Consider the following 18,646-nt stretch of genomic DNA (forward strand, 5'->3'; position numbering starts at 1 on the left):
GAACCCAAACATGTTTGTGTTAATCCCGGCTGCTTCCTGGCGGGCAGCGGGAGGAAGCGGAGCCACTGCCTCTAACAGATGTACAGTGAGGAGATTACAGGGTGAGATTAAACACCCTCTCCATCACATCCTCCCGTGGCCAGCACAGCAGTAATGGACTGTCCCAGGCTGCCTGCCAAGCTGGGGATGTAACAGGCAGCAGATTCTGCATCTCCTGTCTCCATGCCTGGTTTGGAGCCGTTTCCCAATGCCAAGACTTCTTCAGCACCTGAAGCATGAGCTGCCTTAGCTGTTCCTGCCTGTGAGGAGGAGTGGGCTGGGTGGGAGAAGGCAGGAGAAAACATGGAATTCACAGCATCCAGAAATGATGCATTCAGCTGAAGTGCTGTTAAAGCTAAAACACAAGTGCCCCTACCTGACCACAGCAGGGTTTGCTAAGGGACCAAGTGCTGAAGAAGTTGGGAAGGATCTTTATTTTGGTGGACTTGCTTTTTTGCCACTACACTTGGAGTAGATGATTTCAGGACAGGGAAGGACTTGTTCCCTCTTTCTGGGTTTGGGTGGTGCCTTATATTGCTGTAGCCAGTCTTGGTGCCTTGTGCTGCTCTTCCCATGGAAATAATCTAGGTTGGTTGCAAGAATCAGCTGTTCCACTGTGTGTTTAGGCTAATTAATATGGTAATGGGAGAGTATCTTCCATTATCAAACAAAGGGATGGTTCTGAAGTAAAAGAACACTTTGTGGAAATTGTAGAGGTCAGAATTGTCAGAATTGTCATTGTGTGAGATGTGCAAAACCCTCATCAGCCAAGTGGATTGGGTTTGACTCAGTAGAAATTAAAGAAGGTCACTTTTCTTGGGCAAGGGCTGTGATCTCAGTTGTGGTACCAGGGCAGTAGCTGTTGTCTGAGCCATGGGCTTCCTCCCCAGTTCTGTGTGAAGGCATCAAACAATGTGCCCTTGTTTTTGGATAGAATAAGGGGGAAAATCACTACAGGTTCTGCTAATGACACGTGTGTGGTGCATGTTCCCAAGCCTCCCGTGGAGAGGACATTGCTCAGTCAGAGGCAGCACCAGGTGACACTCGGGAGCTGGGCAGCCACAGGACTGTCCCCTTCATGGGGTGCATTGGCACAGGCCCAGCTGCCTGTGGGTTTGCAGCTCCTTGAGGACAGCACAACTTGGGAGGGATCCCAGAAATGTGCACAGCTGCAGTGGGACCTGCTGAGCCACACGGGGAACCGGATACCTCCTGTGGTGCCATCCCAGGAATGTACACGGCCATGCCTCTTCTCTTTCTCCTTGCCTGCACAGAAATCTCTTTTCCTGAGTGCAGGAGACAACTGTTTGGCAAATAACAGCAGCCTGGGCTCCAGGGAGAGCATTGTTTCCAATAGCCACCAGGCTGGAGGCGGGAGCAGAAGGGAATGACTTGGGATGAGGGTCTAAGTGGCACCATCTGCTTCTGAAGGGCATCGTTTGGGCAGCAGAGGAGGCTCCTGGAGTTAAGTAATTGGGAATAGCAGGCTCCTGGCTGGAAAATGTGCCAGCCCTCCTGGCAAAAAGCTGTTAAATCTCTGTTGCTGGCATGTGGAAGCAGTTCTGTGTTACAGGGCTCCAAAGGCTCTTTTTAACCCTTGGTGTACATTTTAAAAAAAAGCAACCTAACGCACTTTTGATCTCGGAATGGCATGTGGCCAGGTGTTGGGAATAAAGGGGAAGGTGGGTCCTCATGGAGGTATGTGAACAGCTCCCAGTCTGATCCTCCTGTGCAGCCAACAGCCAGATGTGGCCTGCCAAAAATGCACACAAAATGGTGCCTGTTTTAACAGCTTTAGCAGGAAAACACAGGGTGTGATGAATGATTCATGAGAATCAATAGAACCCGAGGCATTTACTGCCCCTTAAAACCAGTGCCTGCCTGCCAAGGGGTGCATTTGCAAGGTGAGTGATCACAGAATGCTCTGCTGGGTTTTGGGATGCAGTCACAGCTCACTGCAGCCCTCACCCTGCTGTCTGCAGACACGTCCAGCTCAGCAGCCAGGCCCAGGAGCCTTTCATTCCCCAGATGAAAGCACGAGCAGTTGGGCATCTCCCAGCGAGCACAGATACAAACAAGGCCCCATTTTGCATCCCCCCCTCCTAGGGTGGCTTCCTTGGAAGCTTTGGCCTTCATCCTGTTTGTCTGATTCACGATCAAAAGAGTGTTGCTGCCTACGTGTGTCTTGAAGCATTTTCTTCTTTCATATCTCACATAAACGGCCAATTTCTTCATTAAAATAAAATGGAGGTAAATGAAATCAAGTAAGATCTGTCTTTGCAGTGCTTGTATTTTGCTGATAGTGAGACCAGGGCTGGGCAAAGCTCTTTTGGGACCTTTTCTGGTGTGCAGGGGAAAAGGATGCTGCATAGCCAGATGGGTTTTCCTGCCAGGGGGAAGGTTGGATCTAAGAGTCCAAGTCCCAGCCATCCTGAAGATGAAACAGTTGGATCATAAAACATGTATTTTTTCCAAGTCTGATCTGGATGTTTTTTAATCTTCCTCAAATTAAAGGAAAATCTCTTGTTTGACCCAAAACAAAATTGTTTTCTTTGGCCAGCCAACTGAAAAAATCAGCTCTGTCCCCAGTGTTGGTCCAAGCTCCTTTCCTAATTGTGCCTCCACAGCAATCCTGCTCCATGCAACTTTACCAGTCCTGGATTAGAGCCTTGTTGCTAAAGAATTTGCAGGAACAAGAGAGTTCAGCTACTTGCTCTAAGTTTAGTCCAACTCTTCTGGTTAAGTTTGTAAATATTTGTTCATATCCTACCTCGGTTTTATGGATGTTTGTCCAGATTCTGTGGTTTTCAGCTGTTTAATCATTTATTTTGTGAGATTTTGCAAAACAATATATATATATTTGCTTGTGTGCCTGGTGAAGCTGAGGTTTTGATGTAACTGCAGAGTTTCCATCAATGGTGGAATTAGAAACCCTTTATATGAAGGTGAAGGATTTTGGTCAGGAAACAGATGAACTTGATGTCCTTTGGCACCACATTTTTACCTCTGCAGCCTCCTCTGGGTTGTGATTGGTGAGCCTGGTAGCTGTCCCATGAGTTTTAGGTGATTAGGATTTATGGGTTTATTTTATACCTATTTTCTTGGGCCTTGAAAAGACCTTTGCCTCCCATTTTCTGTGGCCTTTGGTCTCCTATGGAGGACAAACCTGCAGACCACTGTACCATCCTGCCAGCCCCACCCTCACCTGAGAACCTGCAGCTTGATGGGGGAATTTTTACACTTCTTAAAGCTGTTAGTGGTGTGCTGGGTGGTTTTTTGGTTTTTTCCTTCCTTTAATGTTTGTTATCCTCCTCAGGAGACGTGTCGGAAGTGCCAGGGGCTGTGGAAGGAGCACATGAATCTCACCTGTGAGCAGCTGGCTGAGAAGGATGACATCAAATACAGGACATCCATGTAAGTGAGACCCCACAGCCAGGGGAGCACAGGGAGGGGGATGAACTGGGAATCACAGGACACTGTCCCTGTCACTGCCTCCCCCAGGCAGGTCCTGGGGATGGCAGAGCTGAGGGGTCAGACAGCTCCCAGGATGGGATTTCTGTCTGTGAAAGATACTTGGCAGCAGATCCAGCCGGTAATTTGAGAACGTGGGAAAGCTGTCACCAGCCCAGCCTGCTCCTCTGGCTGGCCCAGTGTCTGCAGGCTGGCACCTGGTCCTTCTCCGAGGTGAGAAACCCCCATTAGCATTGCTGGGGGGAGAAGGGAGGTGGTGTGTGCAGGCAGAGGAGTGGATTGAGTCACAGTAGGTCATTACTAGCCTTTGAAAATCCGGACTGGAGACTGCACTGTTTGCTCAGCTGCTGCTTTGTGGGAGAGGATGTGTTTTCCTCCAGAAGCTTTTGCCTGTTTCTAACCAGTTTGTAGGAATTGTTACAAAGTGCAGTCACATTTTGAAATATGCAGATGTAAATCCTGACTGTTACCCTAAAATCTTTTGCAGTTTGATTTCCCTCTTATCTACAGTAAATGACAAAATCCTCTGCCTTCAAGAAACAAGGGAATTTTCATTTATGGAGCTAAATGTCTGGTGCAGCCAAGTGGGACTTGCCCACATTGCCCAATCCCTTCTTCTCTGATTTAGTCTGTCTGGCTTGAGTAGAGGTTGGAAAGCTCCACCACTGGGATTTGAATGATTCTTGCTTGCTCATCCCACAGTCCTTAATTCAGAAGAAAATCTTTACAGATTTGGTATGAGTTTTTTTCTCTGCTGATCCTTTCCCTGTAGGAAAGAGGGATGAGAGGGAGGAGGAATGAGTTGTTATGTCCCTAGTAAAGAAAAAAAATACCAGTTTCAAAACCTTCAGCAGATTGTGTCTGTGGATAGATGAGTCTAACTGCCTGATACAATAAAAACTTCCTTTTGAAACCCTGCATAAGGAAAGGGAAGCCCAGCTGGAATTCGGGCTAAACTTCCTGCCTTGCTCAAAGTTTCCAAAAAAAAATCTGCATTGACAGCATCCTGTTGAGTGGCAGAGGGAAGAGCAGCTGCAGCTCTAAGGAGAGTCACTCTCAAGTTGGGTTTTTGTGCCTATTCTTAGCACATCTCCACATGCCTGGGTGCAGGTCATGCTGGCTATAACTCTGTGGGAACCTTGGGTGTCTGCAAGGCTGGGGAGTTCCCACCTCACCATTCCCTGCTCCTCTGCTTGTGCTGATGGAGCAGTTTGTGGGGCTCTGCTGCAGTCCTCAGAAATACCTCCCTGCCATCTCCCAAACATTTGTTAGCTTTGCAGATGCACTGAAGCAGCTGGGTGGAGATGCCTGGCTAAGGATGATCCATCCCCAGTGTCAGAAGAATTGTGCTTCCCTCCATGCAAACACGCTGGCCTTGCCCTGCTGTCATCAAATTTCACTTCTAGGTTGTGAATTAAAGTGTAACGTGATCTCCAGCGGTCAGAAAATGGGCCCTCAGGATGATAATTTATATTCTGAAGTCTTTTAATTAAATGACCGAGCCTTTCTTCATTTCTGTGCCAAAACAGTCTTGCTGTGAGCTGAGCCTGTGCTGGAGTTTGTGTCACTGCCAGGGTGTCCCTTGGGAACAAGGATTGAGCTTTGTCCTGGATTCCCACTTGTGCTCTGTTAGATGAAAACCCATTTCTAAAACCTAAAGCAATAACCTCTGCAAAATGCATATAGGGAATCTTAGAGAAAAGATAACGCCTCTATGGGGAAATGTGATTATTTTTCAGTTACTGATTTAAATTTAACAAACACTAAGTGAATCTGGAGCATAGCAGCCAGGCTTGGAAGAGAAATACATGGTCATGGCAACTTTGTAGCCAGAGCAACAGGCAAACATAAAAGCTAGAGGTGACAGCCAAATGTTTGCTTTTCCTGACCTTTATCTCCTTGGCTGTATTTTCCTTCAGCCAACTCAAGCATCCAAGTGCCCTTTGGCCCTTGAACTTGCATCTCAAATTCCTTCCAAGCCAGAGGCTGGTGCTTTGGCTCTCGTGGAAACCAGGATCAGGGCTGCAGCATGCAGCCAGTGATTGACTTTTTTTCTCTTATTTTGTTCTGAGCTGTCATGGGCTGGCTCCACGTGGAGCTGAGCCCAGACCTCCTTGGAACAGCAGCAGGCTTGGGGATGGAATCCCAGCAGAGAGGAGGGGGTTAAAGCCTTGCACCTTGGGGTGCTGTAAAAGTCATTTTATCACAGGCTGGTGAGTGCAAACACCCCTTTGCTAATCCTCCCTGGTCTTGCAGAGAGGAGAAGATGACAGCTGCCCGGATTAGGAAGTGCCACAAGTGTGGGACAGGCCTGATCAAGTCGGAGGGCTGTAACCGCATGTCGTGCCGCTGCGGCGCCCAGATGTGCTACCTCTGCCGGGCTGCCATCAACGGCTACGACCACTTCTGCCAGCACCCCCGCTCTCCTGGGGCACCCTGCCAGGACTGTGCCAAGTGCTCCCTCTGGACAGACCCCACAGTAAGTAACAAAGGATTTTTGTCAATGATTCTCACCCCAGTTTCCATCACCGCCCACACAGGCACTTTGTAATACACACATTCCACCGGGGGGGGGAATGGTTTTAGTCAGCTCAACTTTTACCTTTCCCAAGGCAGCTAAAACACCACACTGGGATCCTGCAACAGCACAGAGTCACAGCTGACCACAGCTTGGGAGGAGCTGATATTGCTTTAGGGAAAATCAGCTCCTTTCAGATGAGGGCTTTGGCTGGAAGTGCTCTGAGTGCTGTTCTGCAGAGTGAGGCTGGTGGGGAGCAATGCTGGCAGCAGGCACAGCAGCCAGCTTTGGGATTATTGGGACTCAGTCCTGCTTTTGCAGCTGAGATGGTGTTGGCATGGCCTGGCATTTGGAGGCAAGGAGAATTGTGGTTTCGGTGCTCATATGATCTGACTGCTGGCTGTGAAACCTGTCACAGAGATGGACCCATGAGAAAATTGCCTGCAAGCCCAGAGTTGTAGTTTGGGTCCATTCTCAGGGCTGTTGTCAACAGCTGCAGAGGGAGAGCTGAAGTGTGGAGTGAGCTGTAGTAATTTAATACAGCTCCTATCTGTGACAGGCTTGGGAAAACTTGCTGCAGCAAGTAAATCTCTGTAAATAGAGGTGTTCAATACTGTAAATCCAGGAGTGTTGGAAGGAGCAGGAGTTGAATTTCCTGATTTTAGCAAAGCCGCAGAGAAACACTAATGTGGATCTGCCTTCCCAGGGCTGGCCTGAACTTCCTTTTTCCTAATGGTTCTTTGTCTTGGGTTTCTGCAGCTTTCCAGGCTGTTCCCAGCCCCCCTGTCTGCAGGGAATGTGCACAATCCTGCATCTGCACAGAGTCAGGGAAAATCCACTCTAAATCTCTCCTTTCTACCTCCAGGCTCTTGGGGATCTCCCAGCAATGTCACAACCAGCATAAGCTTCCAAGTCTTTTGCTTGCCTGCTTTTATTCCCTGAATTATCCTGTCAGTGTGAGCTGTTAAACTATACACAACCACCTCCTTGCAGGCACCCCTGGAGCATTTCTGACACCTGGTTCTGAGTTTCTGGGATTGCTGTCCCACTCCTTTTCCAGCAGGATGTGATTTGGGGCTCAGCAGTGCTGGCATCCGTTGTTCCTGCCAGGCTGCTGATTGTGCTGGGGGATGGCATTTGTTCAGAGCCAGAGAAAACATGAGGCCTCTCAAAAAAGCTCGTACTGTACTTTCAAATAAATAAATAAATAAGCAGCACAAAGAGGCCACTGTCACCAGGCCCTTTCCACCTCTCTAATTAACCAATGTTGTGGCAAAGGAAAATTTCCCACTGTCAGCACAGAGCTGGCACTGCCTGCTCTTTTATTATTCAATTCTTTTTTGGATGATGGAGTGCTGGTGGGCTGGGGAGGTGAAGCTGGGTGATTGTCCTTTCTGCAGTGCACAGAGTAACACAAAACTCAGCTGCTGGCTTGAAGCTGCAATGGTGGTATCTGTGTGCATGGTCCTCCCTCATAAGGGGCTTAGGGACACCAACCCAACCCCTCCAGGGTGATCTCTGCTCTCATATGGGACATGGAGACAAGAATTAGCCTGGTAGATGTAAAGAGGAAAATGAACTTTGAGTCTTGACATGGAGATTTGAAAGAGTGAAAGACCATTGCATCAGTAGTGTTCTGTTCTTTGCCAGGGATAACGTCCATCCAAGGCATGGCTTTGAAAGATCTGGTTTGAGTCTAAATCCCTATTATTTACAGCAAAATTCAGGTTTCTTTAAAATAGGGAACCTTTGTTCTTTTCCAAATGTTTAATGTTTTCCCAGTCTGAAACAATTCTTGTGAAAGTATACGTAAACCTACTCATTAGCTTGGGTTAAAAACAAATTAAAGGCAGTCCTCTAGGAATGGCAGCATCTGTTAGTCTTTGTCTCAAATGATCTTGAGAGAGTAAAGCAGAGGCTTCAAAATTTCCCATAATTAAAGGTTAGTTAAAATTTTGTCCCTAAGCTGTAATCAGGCTGGAGTCTGATTTAAAAGTATCAGTGCAATATTTGCTGGCTCTGAGACAAGCTGCAGTCCTGCTGTGGTGAGCAGCTTCCAGGGGGGGCAGGCAGGAATTGTTTAATCCCTGCATTTCTTCTGGAGCCAACTGGTGCCCTGCACCCCTGTAGGAGGTGCCAGGAGCCCTTCCCAGGGAGCTGCTTGGCCTAAAGTCCTCGTGTCCCCCAGTCCATGCAGGCTCTGCTCTGCAGGAGAGGCTGATGCAACATTGCCAGAGACAAAGCTCAGGAGGGAGCAGTGGGAATAAAGCTGTTAGAAAGCATCCAGGGGAGAGATGCTGCAGGGCCTTGAGGGGAAGCTGTCTGAGGAGTGTTTGGTTTGTTCAGCTGAGGGGAGATTGATTGATTGATTGATTGATTGATTGATTGATTGATTTGGGGCTGCAGCTCCAATCTCTGCTCTCTGTGAGCAGGGACAGGACCCAAAGGAACATCTGGAGCTGTGTCAGGGAGGTTTAGGTTGGCTATCAAGAGAAGGTTCTGCCCCCAGAGGGTGCTGGGGCCCTGGAGAGGCTGCCCAGGGAATGGTCCCAGCCCCAAGGCTGCCACAGCTCCAGGAGCATTTGGACATCACCAGGCACAGGGTGGGATTGTTGGGGTGTCCTGTGCAGAGCCACAGGTTGGACTTGATGATCTTTGTGGATCCCTCCCAGCTCAGGACACTTTATGGTTCTACACATTGGCTCTGGGATGGAAGGGCTGTGTTTGCCCTGATTTCTAAAAATCTGTAGCAAACCTAAGGCTGCTTGTGTGCATTTCATCCACTTTTTACAAATCCTGGGATGCAATGGGGATTAATGCATTCTGGTAAACCAGGTTCTGCTCTCAAACATATTATTTTGAATTTAATACTCATCTTTGGGCTCTCAGTAATATTGCACAGAGGCTTTTTTTTGGCTTTAAAGTTTTAAGATGTTTTCAGTAAACTCTTAAAACCCTCCCAAAGGCCCATCGTTAAAGTTCAAAGCAGAAGACTAATCATCATGAGGTGTTTGCAATTATCCCCCCTTCTGGTGTTATAAAAAGATGATGTTGAGAGAAGACTCTGTAAAACTTCAAATGCAGCAAGGAAATGCATGAAGTGCACAGTGCTGCCTTTAGGATTTGGAAGCGAGGATGGGGGGAAGCTCCCCTAAGTTTAGGATGTGGAGTTTGTGGTGGGTTTGGGGTTTTTTTAACTGCTATAAAATGCCTCAATCATGAGCATATGGTTCATCCAGGGGATTTCACACAAAGATATGGAATGCCTGTTGCTAAAATAACTCTGCATTTCTTGAACTCCAGCGTGTGCTTGGTCCCCATGCTGGCCCCCCTTTTCCTGCAGCACTGCGGATGCCCTGTTCCACTTACAGCACAGGCTGCTTTTATCCCTGCTTCCTGCTGCATGGAGGAGCACCCAGAGACAGCCCAGGCCTGTTCTTGCTCAACCTCTCCACAGCTGATCTGGGAATGATTTGAAACAAAACCCCTCAGTCCTTTGGAAGCCTCCGTCGTGAAAAATCATTTCAAGTTTATTAGGAACGGCTGCGGCCACACGTACATGGAAAAAAGAAAGCAGTAAAGAGGCAGAAAGGGGGAGGCAGTGGTGCTGAAGCACTTTCTAAAGTAGGGGAGGAGTTGCAGAGCCCAGAAATAGGCACCAGGACTCTTGTTTTCCCTCTTTTCAGGAGGCGGCAGCCGCTTCCCGGTGACACTTAATAATTAAAGATAACGAGAAGCGCAGGAGATAAAAACAGAGCTTTCAAAAGCTCCCTGGCTGGCACTTTTGTTCTGGGCAGAGGAGGTTTTATTTGGGGGGAGGTTGTCTCTGTGTGACTTGCTGAGCTTTTATCTCTTTTGCTGCTGTATTTTCTCATTCCCAAGGGCAGTTTGTTTCTGCAGCAGCTCGTTCTGCTTGTGGCAGGGCCCTGTGTGGATGCTGGGTGAGGCTCCTGTGCAGCAGCATTGTTGGATCAGGCCTCCCTGCCATGAAAAGGTGCCTCTCTTAGCAACCCAGCCCTGCTCCTCGCTAATCCATCCACAGACCAAGCCCTGTGTGCTGCTGTGATTGGCTCCGAGATCGCTGCATTCCCTGGATTCAATGGCAGAGAGCTGAAAGGAAAAGCTTCCTCCATGCCATGCTGTGAGAGCCTTTCCCAGGTGGGGGATGGCAAGGGCAGGCTCCCACACTGGCCAGGGATCAGCATTTGTTTTCCTTGGCTACAGCATGGGATGCACAGAGCATTCTGCTGCTGGGTCTGGAGTAAAGCTTGGTGATGTTCTGTCACTTGAAAACACAGCTCCTGCTAATGACCATGTCTGCTTTCTGCAGATAAAAAGGGGTGAATGCATCTCAGAGATCCTTTGCATTTTCCTCTTGGCCACCTCCCTTCTCCCGTGATGCAGCAGAGTGTGGGGAAGGGCCACGCTGTAGCATTGCCCTGCATTTCCTCTCTGGCAGAAAAGCCAAGTTACATCTTTGCTCACAAAAACTGCCCAGTGCTGAGACCCCACCCCCAGGGTTGGGAGGTTGCTTTTTTCCTTTTTTCCTTTTTTCTTCTTAATTTCTTTTTTTTTTTTTTTTTGTCTTGCTGTAGGCAAGGCAGCTGACAGGAAGATGACTGTTAACTTGACAAGATAAATGCCTTCAATCCACACAGCCTGTGAACAGGCCATTAAAATTATAATCTAATCCTTTATTAGGGGACTTGAACCCGCTCAGGGAAATGGACACAAGAAGCTTTTGAAATCTTTCTGCAGCCTCCACCCCATGTGATGTTAAAAGGTTTCTCACCACAAAACCAGCCATAAGTGTGCTAATGAAATCTTAATTTTCGGTGTGGGTGCTTTACCCCTCAATGAATCTGTCATCTTTCTAATTACTGTGGTATTAAAAAACAGCCTTTTCTTCCAAAGAATTAGGAGTGTTTTGTAAGATTCACTAAAATAGCACCAGAACTTGTTTGTTGGTTGTTTTTTTTTTTAATTCTGACCTGCACAATATGTATTAGGCAGAACTTGAGGCATCAGCTTTCTTAAAGAACAGCCTAAAATTATCTTGCTGTTTACATATCATCAATTCTTTTGTTCCATCTGGGATGTGGATCTTTCCTAAATACTGCAGGTATTGAACGGTGCTGTGCATTCATCACTTGCCAAATTTAATGTCAGCCTCTTAATGTGTAGTGGGGTTCTTATTTTTGTTCTTATGATAATAATGGATACCAGTCTTTCAGAAATACTGATGCAAAAAAACCAAAAATTCCAAGCTAAATCTTGGTATGTGGCATTAAGCATAAGCACTTCTTAACCTTCCAGTGGGAAAATACACTTTTATCAGCAGAGAAGCAAGAGGGCTGATAAGGTCTGTTCTTGGAGATGGGGATTGTTGTGGCTCTGCTGTGATTTGTGGTTTCAGAACTCATCATCCTGATCCAGGTCTGCTCCTGGCAGGGTTTGCACCCAGGGTGTGCTGTGAGCTCTGCCCCTCTGGAGCTGAGTGGGTTCTGTGGCTGCTGCACTTTGGGGGATGTGTTTTATGCTGTGCTGGGCAGCTCTGGGCTCAGTTTGGAGGTCTGGCAGATGGGTTCCCTGTTCCCAGGAGCTCTGGGAGCTGCAGTAATCAATTCCAGCAGCACCTTGGGCCAGTGCAGCTGGCTGCAGCCCCGGGGCAGATGGATGTGTCCAGCCCCATCAGAGGGAGGTCAGCTGCAGTTTAGACTGGGAGGCTGGAGCAGCCCTGCCTGCAGAAGGGCCTGGGGAAGCTGTCTTTGTGTCCAGTTTTGTGCAGGACTGACCAGAGCTGCAGCATCAGGGGCGGTGACAGGAAGGGGAAGCACCACTTCACAGGATTAACCATAGATTTTTGTTGGAAAGGACTTTAAAGCTCATCTTGCTCCACCTCCTGCCATGGCCAGGGACACCTTCCACTGTCCCAGGTTGCTCCAAGCCCTGTCCAACCTGGCTTTGGGCACTTCCAGGGTTGGGGCAGCCACAGCTGCTCTGGGCACCCTGTGCCAGGGCCTCCCCACCCTCCCAGGGAAGAGTTTACTCTGTAATCACAGACTTTAACTTAACAAAATGCTTTTACTTTAGTCTAAGGGCACATTTCTGGGCTTTAAGGTAAGGTTTATCCTTTGTGTGGGGAAAGGAGATACTGGGTGATCGTGCTCAGCTGAGCTTAAAATATATTTCTTGTCACATAAATCTTCAGGTGCATCTTCTCCAGTAATAGAATGAAATGGGAGTGGTGGCTGTGTCCATTTTCAACAGCATTGCAAAATACAGTCTGAGAAGGAAAAAAAAAAAAAAAAATCAAGTCTTAAAGCTTGAAACCAAGCTTTGAGAGTGCTGCTGGGGCAGCTAAAGAGCAGGGGGTGTTTGGCTGCCTGTGGAGCCATGCCCAGGTGGTTTTCCAGCCAGGAATACTGATACTACAGGGGTAGTTAGGCATTCCATATAGGCTCAGAAGAGCCATTCTTCAGCAGCTTTTGTGGAGATAGATAAGCTGTAATTAACAGCCCATGCAAGCAGCCTGCTTGGGAAAGAAAAAAAATAAATAAATAAAACATGTCCTGGAAAGTCTTAATTTTTAACCATCGACTCAGAGAATAATAAAAGTGAGGGAAGTATTGAGTTTTTGGCTTGCTGCACATTAAGATAACTTCAGTCTCCCAGGGAAACCTTATCTGGTGGTGGAGGAGGGGATTTCTCCACAAGCTTCCCAGGCTGTGCATGTGCAGGACTGGCAGCTGGGGACTGGGAAGCTTAAAATCATCTCAGTGTAGCTGCATACACGAAGCACATTTTCGATTTAGTTCCAGAGCACTCTTCAAAATAAGGGATTTTTCACGTTAAGAGTGTTCAGGAAGAAATTTATGTGTTTTGGCAGTACTGAAATTAGGGTGACTAAAACAAGCAGAGCCTTGTGCTTTGTGGAGTCCTTGGGGCTCAGGGTTCCAAGCACTGTCCTGGAGGTTTGGCTGCTCTCCCTGAAATCTCCAGGTTTGGTTCCATCCCCACAGACATGCAGAAACTCACCTGAGGCTTCATTGCATCCTTGGATCTCACTGGTGCTCCTTTGAGTTAAGAGAGCTTAAGGTGATGAGAGGCAGCAGGACAAATTCAGTTTCTGGCTTGTTCTTGCCTTCTCAGTGAGCAGCAGCCATGCAGATTCTTGCTATAACCTCTAGACAGACATTAAAGAACCATATTTCGATTTATGCCCTTCTTAGAGTTACAGATAAGATCTAAATGGCACCATTTAGCTACTAGAGCCAGGATTTAAGTTGTGTTAATTCCAGCTGTTGGGCCAAAAACTCTACAAGTGCTAGGATAATGTAAATATTTAATAGACTATTGCCATTAAAAAGATTAACAGCTCTTCAGAGGGGTGGAGCTGGGTCGCTGTTCTCTGGTTTCCATCAAGTCAATGAATTTTAGTGCTGATCTCCCTGGAAAGCTGATCCAAGCATCTTGGTCATACTCCATAAAGTGCAGGTTATTTGTGCTGCTGCAGTTCCCCCATCACAGCTTTGCTTTTGGGTAAATCTAGGCCAGCCCCAAACGAGGACAATTCAGCCAAATTAATCTTTGTTGGTTTTCCCCGTGAAAATGTGGTGAAAAGAAAAGCAGCACTGAGAGAACAGAAAGCTGCTGCAGCAGGAATTCTCCCACTGATTCTTGGTATTCCTTGATTTCTAGGAAGATGATGAGAAGATAATTCATGAGATTCAGAAGGAGGCTGAAGAGGAGCAAAGAAAGAAGAATGGGGGTAAGTCACTGTTGGGATCAAACTGAGGATGGATGGTGGGACAGCACAGGGTTCCCAGCAGCTGATGGGTCTCTGGACCTGCACTGGGTTCTGTTCTCCTGGGGGCTGGTCTGTTTTTAAGGTGCTGTTGCCTGCAGACTTTTGCTGGGATTGTGAGCAAGATTTTTGTGTCCATCTCTCATGTGGCACCAGCGTTGTGGATGTCTCTGCTTGTCAAAGTAGCTGAGGGGCATCAGAACCTCTGAGCTGTGGTGTTGGGGGGCACAGGGGCTGCCCCACATCCACAGCCGGAAACGTTCCCCCTTTGTGGGGTGGTGTTGGTGAAAGGAGCCGGGCTGGGGAGCTCAAGGGGCAGCAGTAATGTGCTGTGCAATGTGCTTGGGATGGGGCTGCTGATGGTGTGGGGCGCTGAGCTGCCCTGTGTGGGGCGCTGAGCTGCACTTTGGTGCGCTGAGCTGCTCTGTGGGGTGATGAGCTCATGGATGGGGCGCTGAGCTGCTCTGGGGTGTGCTGAGCTGCTCTGTGGGGTGATGAGCTGCTCTGTGTGGGGTGATGAGCTGCATTTTGGGGCACTGAGCTGTTCTGTGTGGGGCACTGAGCTGTTCTGTGTGGGGCGCTGAGCTGTTCTGTGTGGGGTGCTGAGCTGCTCTCTGTGGGGTGATGAGCTCATGGATGGGGTGCTGAGCTGCTCTCTGTGGGGTGCTGAGCTGCATTTTGGGGCGCTGAGCTGCCCTGTGTGGGGTGCTGAGCTCATGGATGGGGCACTGAGCTGCTCTGTGGTGCTGAGCTGCTCTGTGGGGTGACCGCTCTTTGCTCTCCCCCCGTGCAGAGAACAGCTTCAAGCGCATCGGCCCTCCCGTGGAGAAGCCCGTGGAGAAGATCCAGAGGATGGAGGCCATCCCCAGGCCAGTGCCTCAGAACTTCCACCAGCCCCGGATGCCCCCATACCCCTTTGTGCACCCCCCATTCCCCCTGCCCCCCGTGCGGCCCCTGTACAACAACATCCCCCTCAACATCGGGCCCATCCCCGCTCCCTACGTGCCCCCCCTGCCCAACATGAGGGTGAACTTTGATTTCCCCCAGATCAACGTGCAGCTGGAGCACAACCTGCCTATGCACTTTGGGCCTCAGCCCCGGCACCGCTTCTGACCCGCCCCACAGCACAGGGCAAAGCCACCCCTTAATGGCACCCCCTCCCCACTCCAGCCCCTCTGGGGTTTAGCCAGCAGCCAGGGGACTCGGTGTCCCTGTGCTGCACCCTCTCTAGGGCTTCTCCAAACCTTTGCAATCCAACATTTCAACCTGTGCTGCCACGAGGTTTGGTGCTACATTTCCCAGGGGTGGAATTCCCCCCGGAGCTGGGCATCTCCAGATGTTTTGTTTTGACAAAGCCTGTTCAGGCAGCTGTTGGGAGGAAAAGTGAGGCTTTGTAGGACACAGGGATACAGCTGTTCCTTGGGGAATTCCCAGAAATCCTGCCTTCCTGCTGGCCAGAGCAGCAAAGTGAGTCCTGGAGGAAGGGAGGAGACACTTGGCATCCGAGTAAGCATAAAACCTTCAGGAGTGAGGTAACAGGAGGCAACTGCCCCAGCCTCCTGCCTGTGGTGAGGCTCAGGGCTGGGGTTCCTGTGTTCTCCAGCATCCCTGTATCCTGCTGGCACCTCCCAGCAGAAATAAATTGTTCAAAAGCAAGTCAATGTAGCATTTTTAGTGTGCCTCACTCTCCAAGCAGAGCGAGGGGCTGCAGCAGCTGTCCCACTGCTCAGGGCTTGGTAGGAAGCCCACAGCCATGTTCTGTTTGGGGGTGTTAGAAAGTGGCAGGAGATTTGGGCACCCAAATCTTTGGCTGGACTAAACTTGCCCCCTTTGAAGGGCTCAGTTTTCCCCCCTAAAGGTGTGTGCCCCTCAGCTTCTGAAACGTGGCCTTTGCTTTGCTGTTCTCATCTGGCATCCCAAACCTCCCCCAGCTTCTGGCAGCAGTGCTCAGGCAGCTGTGGAACCACCTGGAGCCAAAGCTGTGCCCTTTATTGCAAAAACTGCCTGGGAGACACCCAGACAGACGTGCAGGCAGTGATGTGTCCTGTGGTAGGAAAATTGGGAATGTTCAGCTTGGGAGCTCCTGTACCCCAAACCCTCACAACCCAATGGGCAGCTGGAGCCTCATGCTGCAGGAAGCTGGCTGCTTCCACAGCACCAAATAACTCATGAAAATGTGTGTGTCAGCTTAATTGGCTTTGGAAAAGTGTGTTAAAAGTTAAACCTGAGTATTGCTGGGCTTAGAAAGTGAGGGAAAAGCAAAACTTCCTTGTGAGAGGTGGGGAGTGCAGTGCTGGGCTGTGGGAGGAGGGTGGCACAAAGCCCTTTCTCCACATCCCTTGGCTGTGCTACCTGGTACAGGCCCCATCTAGAAAAGAAAATGGTTGGAGTGGAAAAAACCCCTCTTCCCAGGAATGTTGGGCTGGCTTTTAGCAGCCCATTTGTGCTGTTGTTCTCCAAATGTCTTGTTCTGGCCTTCATCCTGTTGTGTCCTGCTGGGAACTCTCTGGGTGCATTTCCCCTCCCGTCATTCCCCGCTGTATTTCAGCATCCAGGTGTTTTGTGGGTTTCTTTGGTTTTTTTCAGGTAAAATTCCCTGTCTCCACCTCACAGCTTCTGCCAAAGCCCCAGTGCAGCGCTCCAGGAGCCCTCGGGTGTGCAGGGGCACAGGTGTCAGTGGGATGCTCCTGCACAGGGGCCTGGCACAGCATTTGGGGACTGTTCTCCCCAGGAAGGTCTCCCAGACTGGAGGATTTCCCTGCCTTGTGGAGCTGAGTGCTTTTCCCATTGCCTGTGGGTCAAACATTCCCTGTGGAGCTCCCTGGCTCCTCTGTGCCGTGGCCTCTCTAGCATTAATAACCAACTGCTGTTCCCTTGCTGCTGGAATTTTCTATTTTGAATTAGTTTATTCCTGGCAGGGGTGTGGGGGCTGCAGGAGCTCTATCATTTGCTGCTCAGCTGGGCTTTGACCAGGTTTAAATCCTGCCTTGCACTGACTGATTCCTGCAGCAGCCAGGGACAGGAATCCTGTTGGGCTTGGGGAGGGAGAACTTTGTCACAGCAGCTGCTGAGAAAACACACCCAGGGCAGAAGAAGCAGTGGTGCCTTCCCTCCTGGAAAGGGAATCCTGTTTGCTTAATAGCTGAGGTTTTATGGGCTCAAGGGCTGGTTTGGATGAGCCCTCCAAGCTCTCCAAGGGGTTTGCCCTTCCTGGTGGGTGCAGGAGGGATCAGGCAGTGGCCCAAACTAAGAAGGAAATAAGATGATCATCCAGCAAAAAATGGTGGTGCAGGAATGTGTGGGCATGGAGAGCTGAGCCTTGGCAGAGGGAAGTGAGGGTGTGGAGCAGAGGGGCTGCAGAGGTGGCACAGAGGTGGCTGTGATCCATCAGGGTCACTGCTGCCCTGGCACAGCTGTCGTGGTCCTGGAGGAGCCTGGAGGATACAGAGGGAAGGGAAGGGAGGGTTCCCTGGGTCCCCTGCCAAAGCCAAGGGGTTGTTTGTGTCCAGGAGAGGATAAATCAGTGCCTGTGGTGTGCAGGTACAGCACACCCAGCACTGCCCCTCTCCCCTTTGCACCAAAACCTTGCAGCCCAAGCACGTGGCTGCTCCTCCCCTCTAACCCAGGAGATCTCAAGTTGCTTCTGAATCTGTGTTGATTTATTAAAAAAAGGAGAGAAAAAGCCCAAAACTTTTACTGAGCCACCCAATGCAGCCTTGACCTGGTTTCTAACTCCTGCATCCCACTTTCCCTCTTGTCTCACAGTCTTTGGAACCACTTGTTTAAAGGTTTTGAAGGCAATGAGGAGGTTGCTGTGCCCAGGCTGATCCCATAACAGGTACTTCTTACAGCTAATTGCAGTGTCCCATTTACTTGCCTTAAAGGTGGAGAGAGAAACTTAGTATTTGCACTTAGCAAAACGTTGTATTAAAAGAAAAAAAGACCTGTAAAGATGTGCATGTTCTGCAACTTTGTATAACAATAGCTGAAAATAAATAGGTGGTTTATTAAAAAAAAAAGGAGAAAAAAACCCAAAAAAATATTTTTCTTTACATTCTGGTAGTAAACAGTTCTAATATTCTGTGTGTAAAAAGTTCCTGTATTATATTGTAATTTGAATTTTTGTAAATAAATTTGTGCACTCTGGCTTTTCACCTGTGTGCTTTTCTTACAGCCATGACCTTGTCCTCCCATCCTGCCTGTGCCATGGAACCTCCCCAGGTTGTAAGGCAAAACCCCAGCTGACCCTCCTGGAACAGCTGAACCTGTTCCCTGTGCTCCCAAGGAAAAACTGGATGGGATAGAAAATGGTTTCCAGTCACTCCTTTAAATGGAAACCAGGATGGGGGGGAAGGGTGAGGGGATTTCCCCTCTTGCTGGAGTCTGGTGAAAAAAGGAAATGTGTGCTGGCAGCTGGGGAGAGGGCAAGGGGGAGAGTCCTTCCTGCAGCTCCAGGGGGGGCACCCCTGGCAGAGCTGCTCCCCTGGCTGGGCTCACAGTCTGGGCTCACAGCCAGCTCTGTGCACACACAGATGTCACAGGGAGGCCGAGTGTGGCCACCAGAGCTGCTCAGCATCTCCTGCACTGCACATCCTTCCTTCCTTCCTTCCTTCCTTCCTTCCTTCCTTCCTTCCTTTGGCCCTTGCAGGGCTCACCTCCCCCTAATCTGATGGTGAAGGTCCCTCTAGGCAATGCCATCCCCCTGGGGTGTGTGCCTGGGGGGAGCTGGACAGCCCCTCCATCCCAAACTTTACTTTTTCCAATCAGTTTTACATTTTCCAAGGCAAACAGGAGCCCGTGGGTGCCCAGCC

General features: G+C 49.3%; 1 protein-coding gene across 3 annotated transcripts in view; it reads left to right on the forward strand.

Annotated features, from left to right (window-relative positions):
* The window catches only part of RNF216 (ring finger protein 216), a 76,537-nt gene extending 58,556 nt beyond the window's left edge, over positions 1 to 17,981 (forward strand). For all 3 annotated transcript variants that reach the window (XM_071443901.1, XM_071443902.1, XM_071443903.1), the window contains 4 exons: positions 3,356 to 3,453; positions 5,767 to 5,989; positions 13,730 to 13,799; positions 14,629 to 17,981. In XM_071443901.1, coding sequence (XP_071300002.1) covers positions 3,356 to 3,453; positions 5,767 to 5,989; positions 13,730 to 13,799; positions 14,629 to 14,948 — 711 coding nt within the window. In that variant the 3' untranslated portion in view covers positions 14,949 to 17,981. The remainder of the gene's footprint in view (positions 1 to 3,355; positions 3,454 to 5,766; positions 5,990 to 13,729; positions 13,800 to 14,628) is intronic.
* Positions 17,982 to 18,646: the final 665 nt, after the last annotated feature.

Source organism: Agelaius tricolor, unplaced genomic scaffold, assembly GCF_023055355.1.
Source record: "Agelaius tricolor isolate 1412-34295 unplaced genomic scaffold, bAgeTri1.0.p SCAF_19, whole genome shotgun sequence".
Classification (NCBI taxonomy): domain Eukaryota; kingdom Metazoa; phylum Chordata; class Aves; order Passeriformes; family Icteridae; genus Agelaius; species Agelaius tricolor.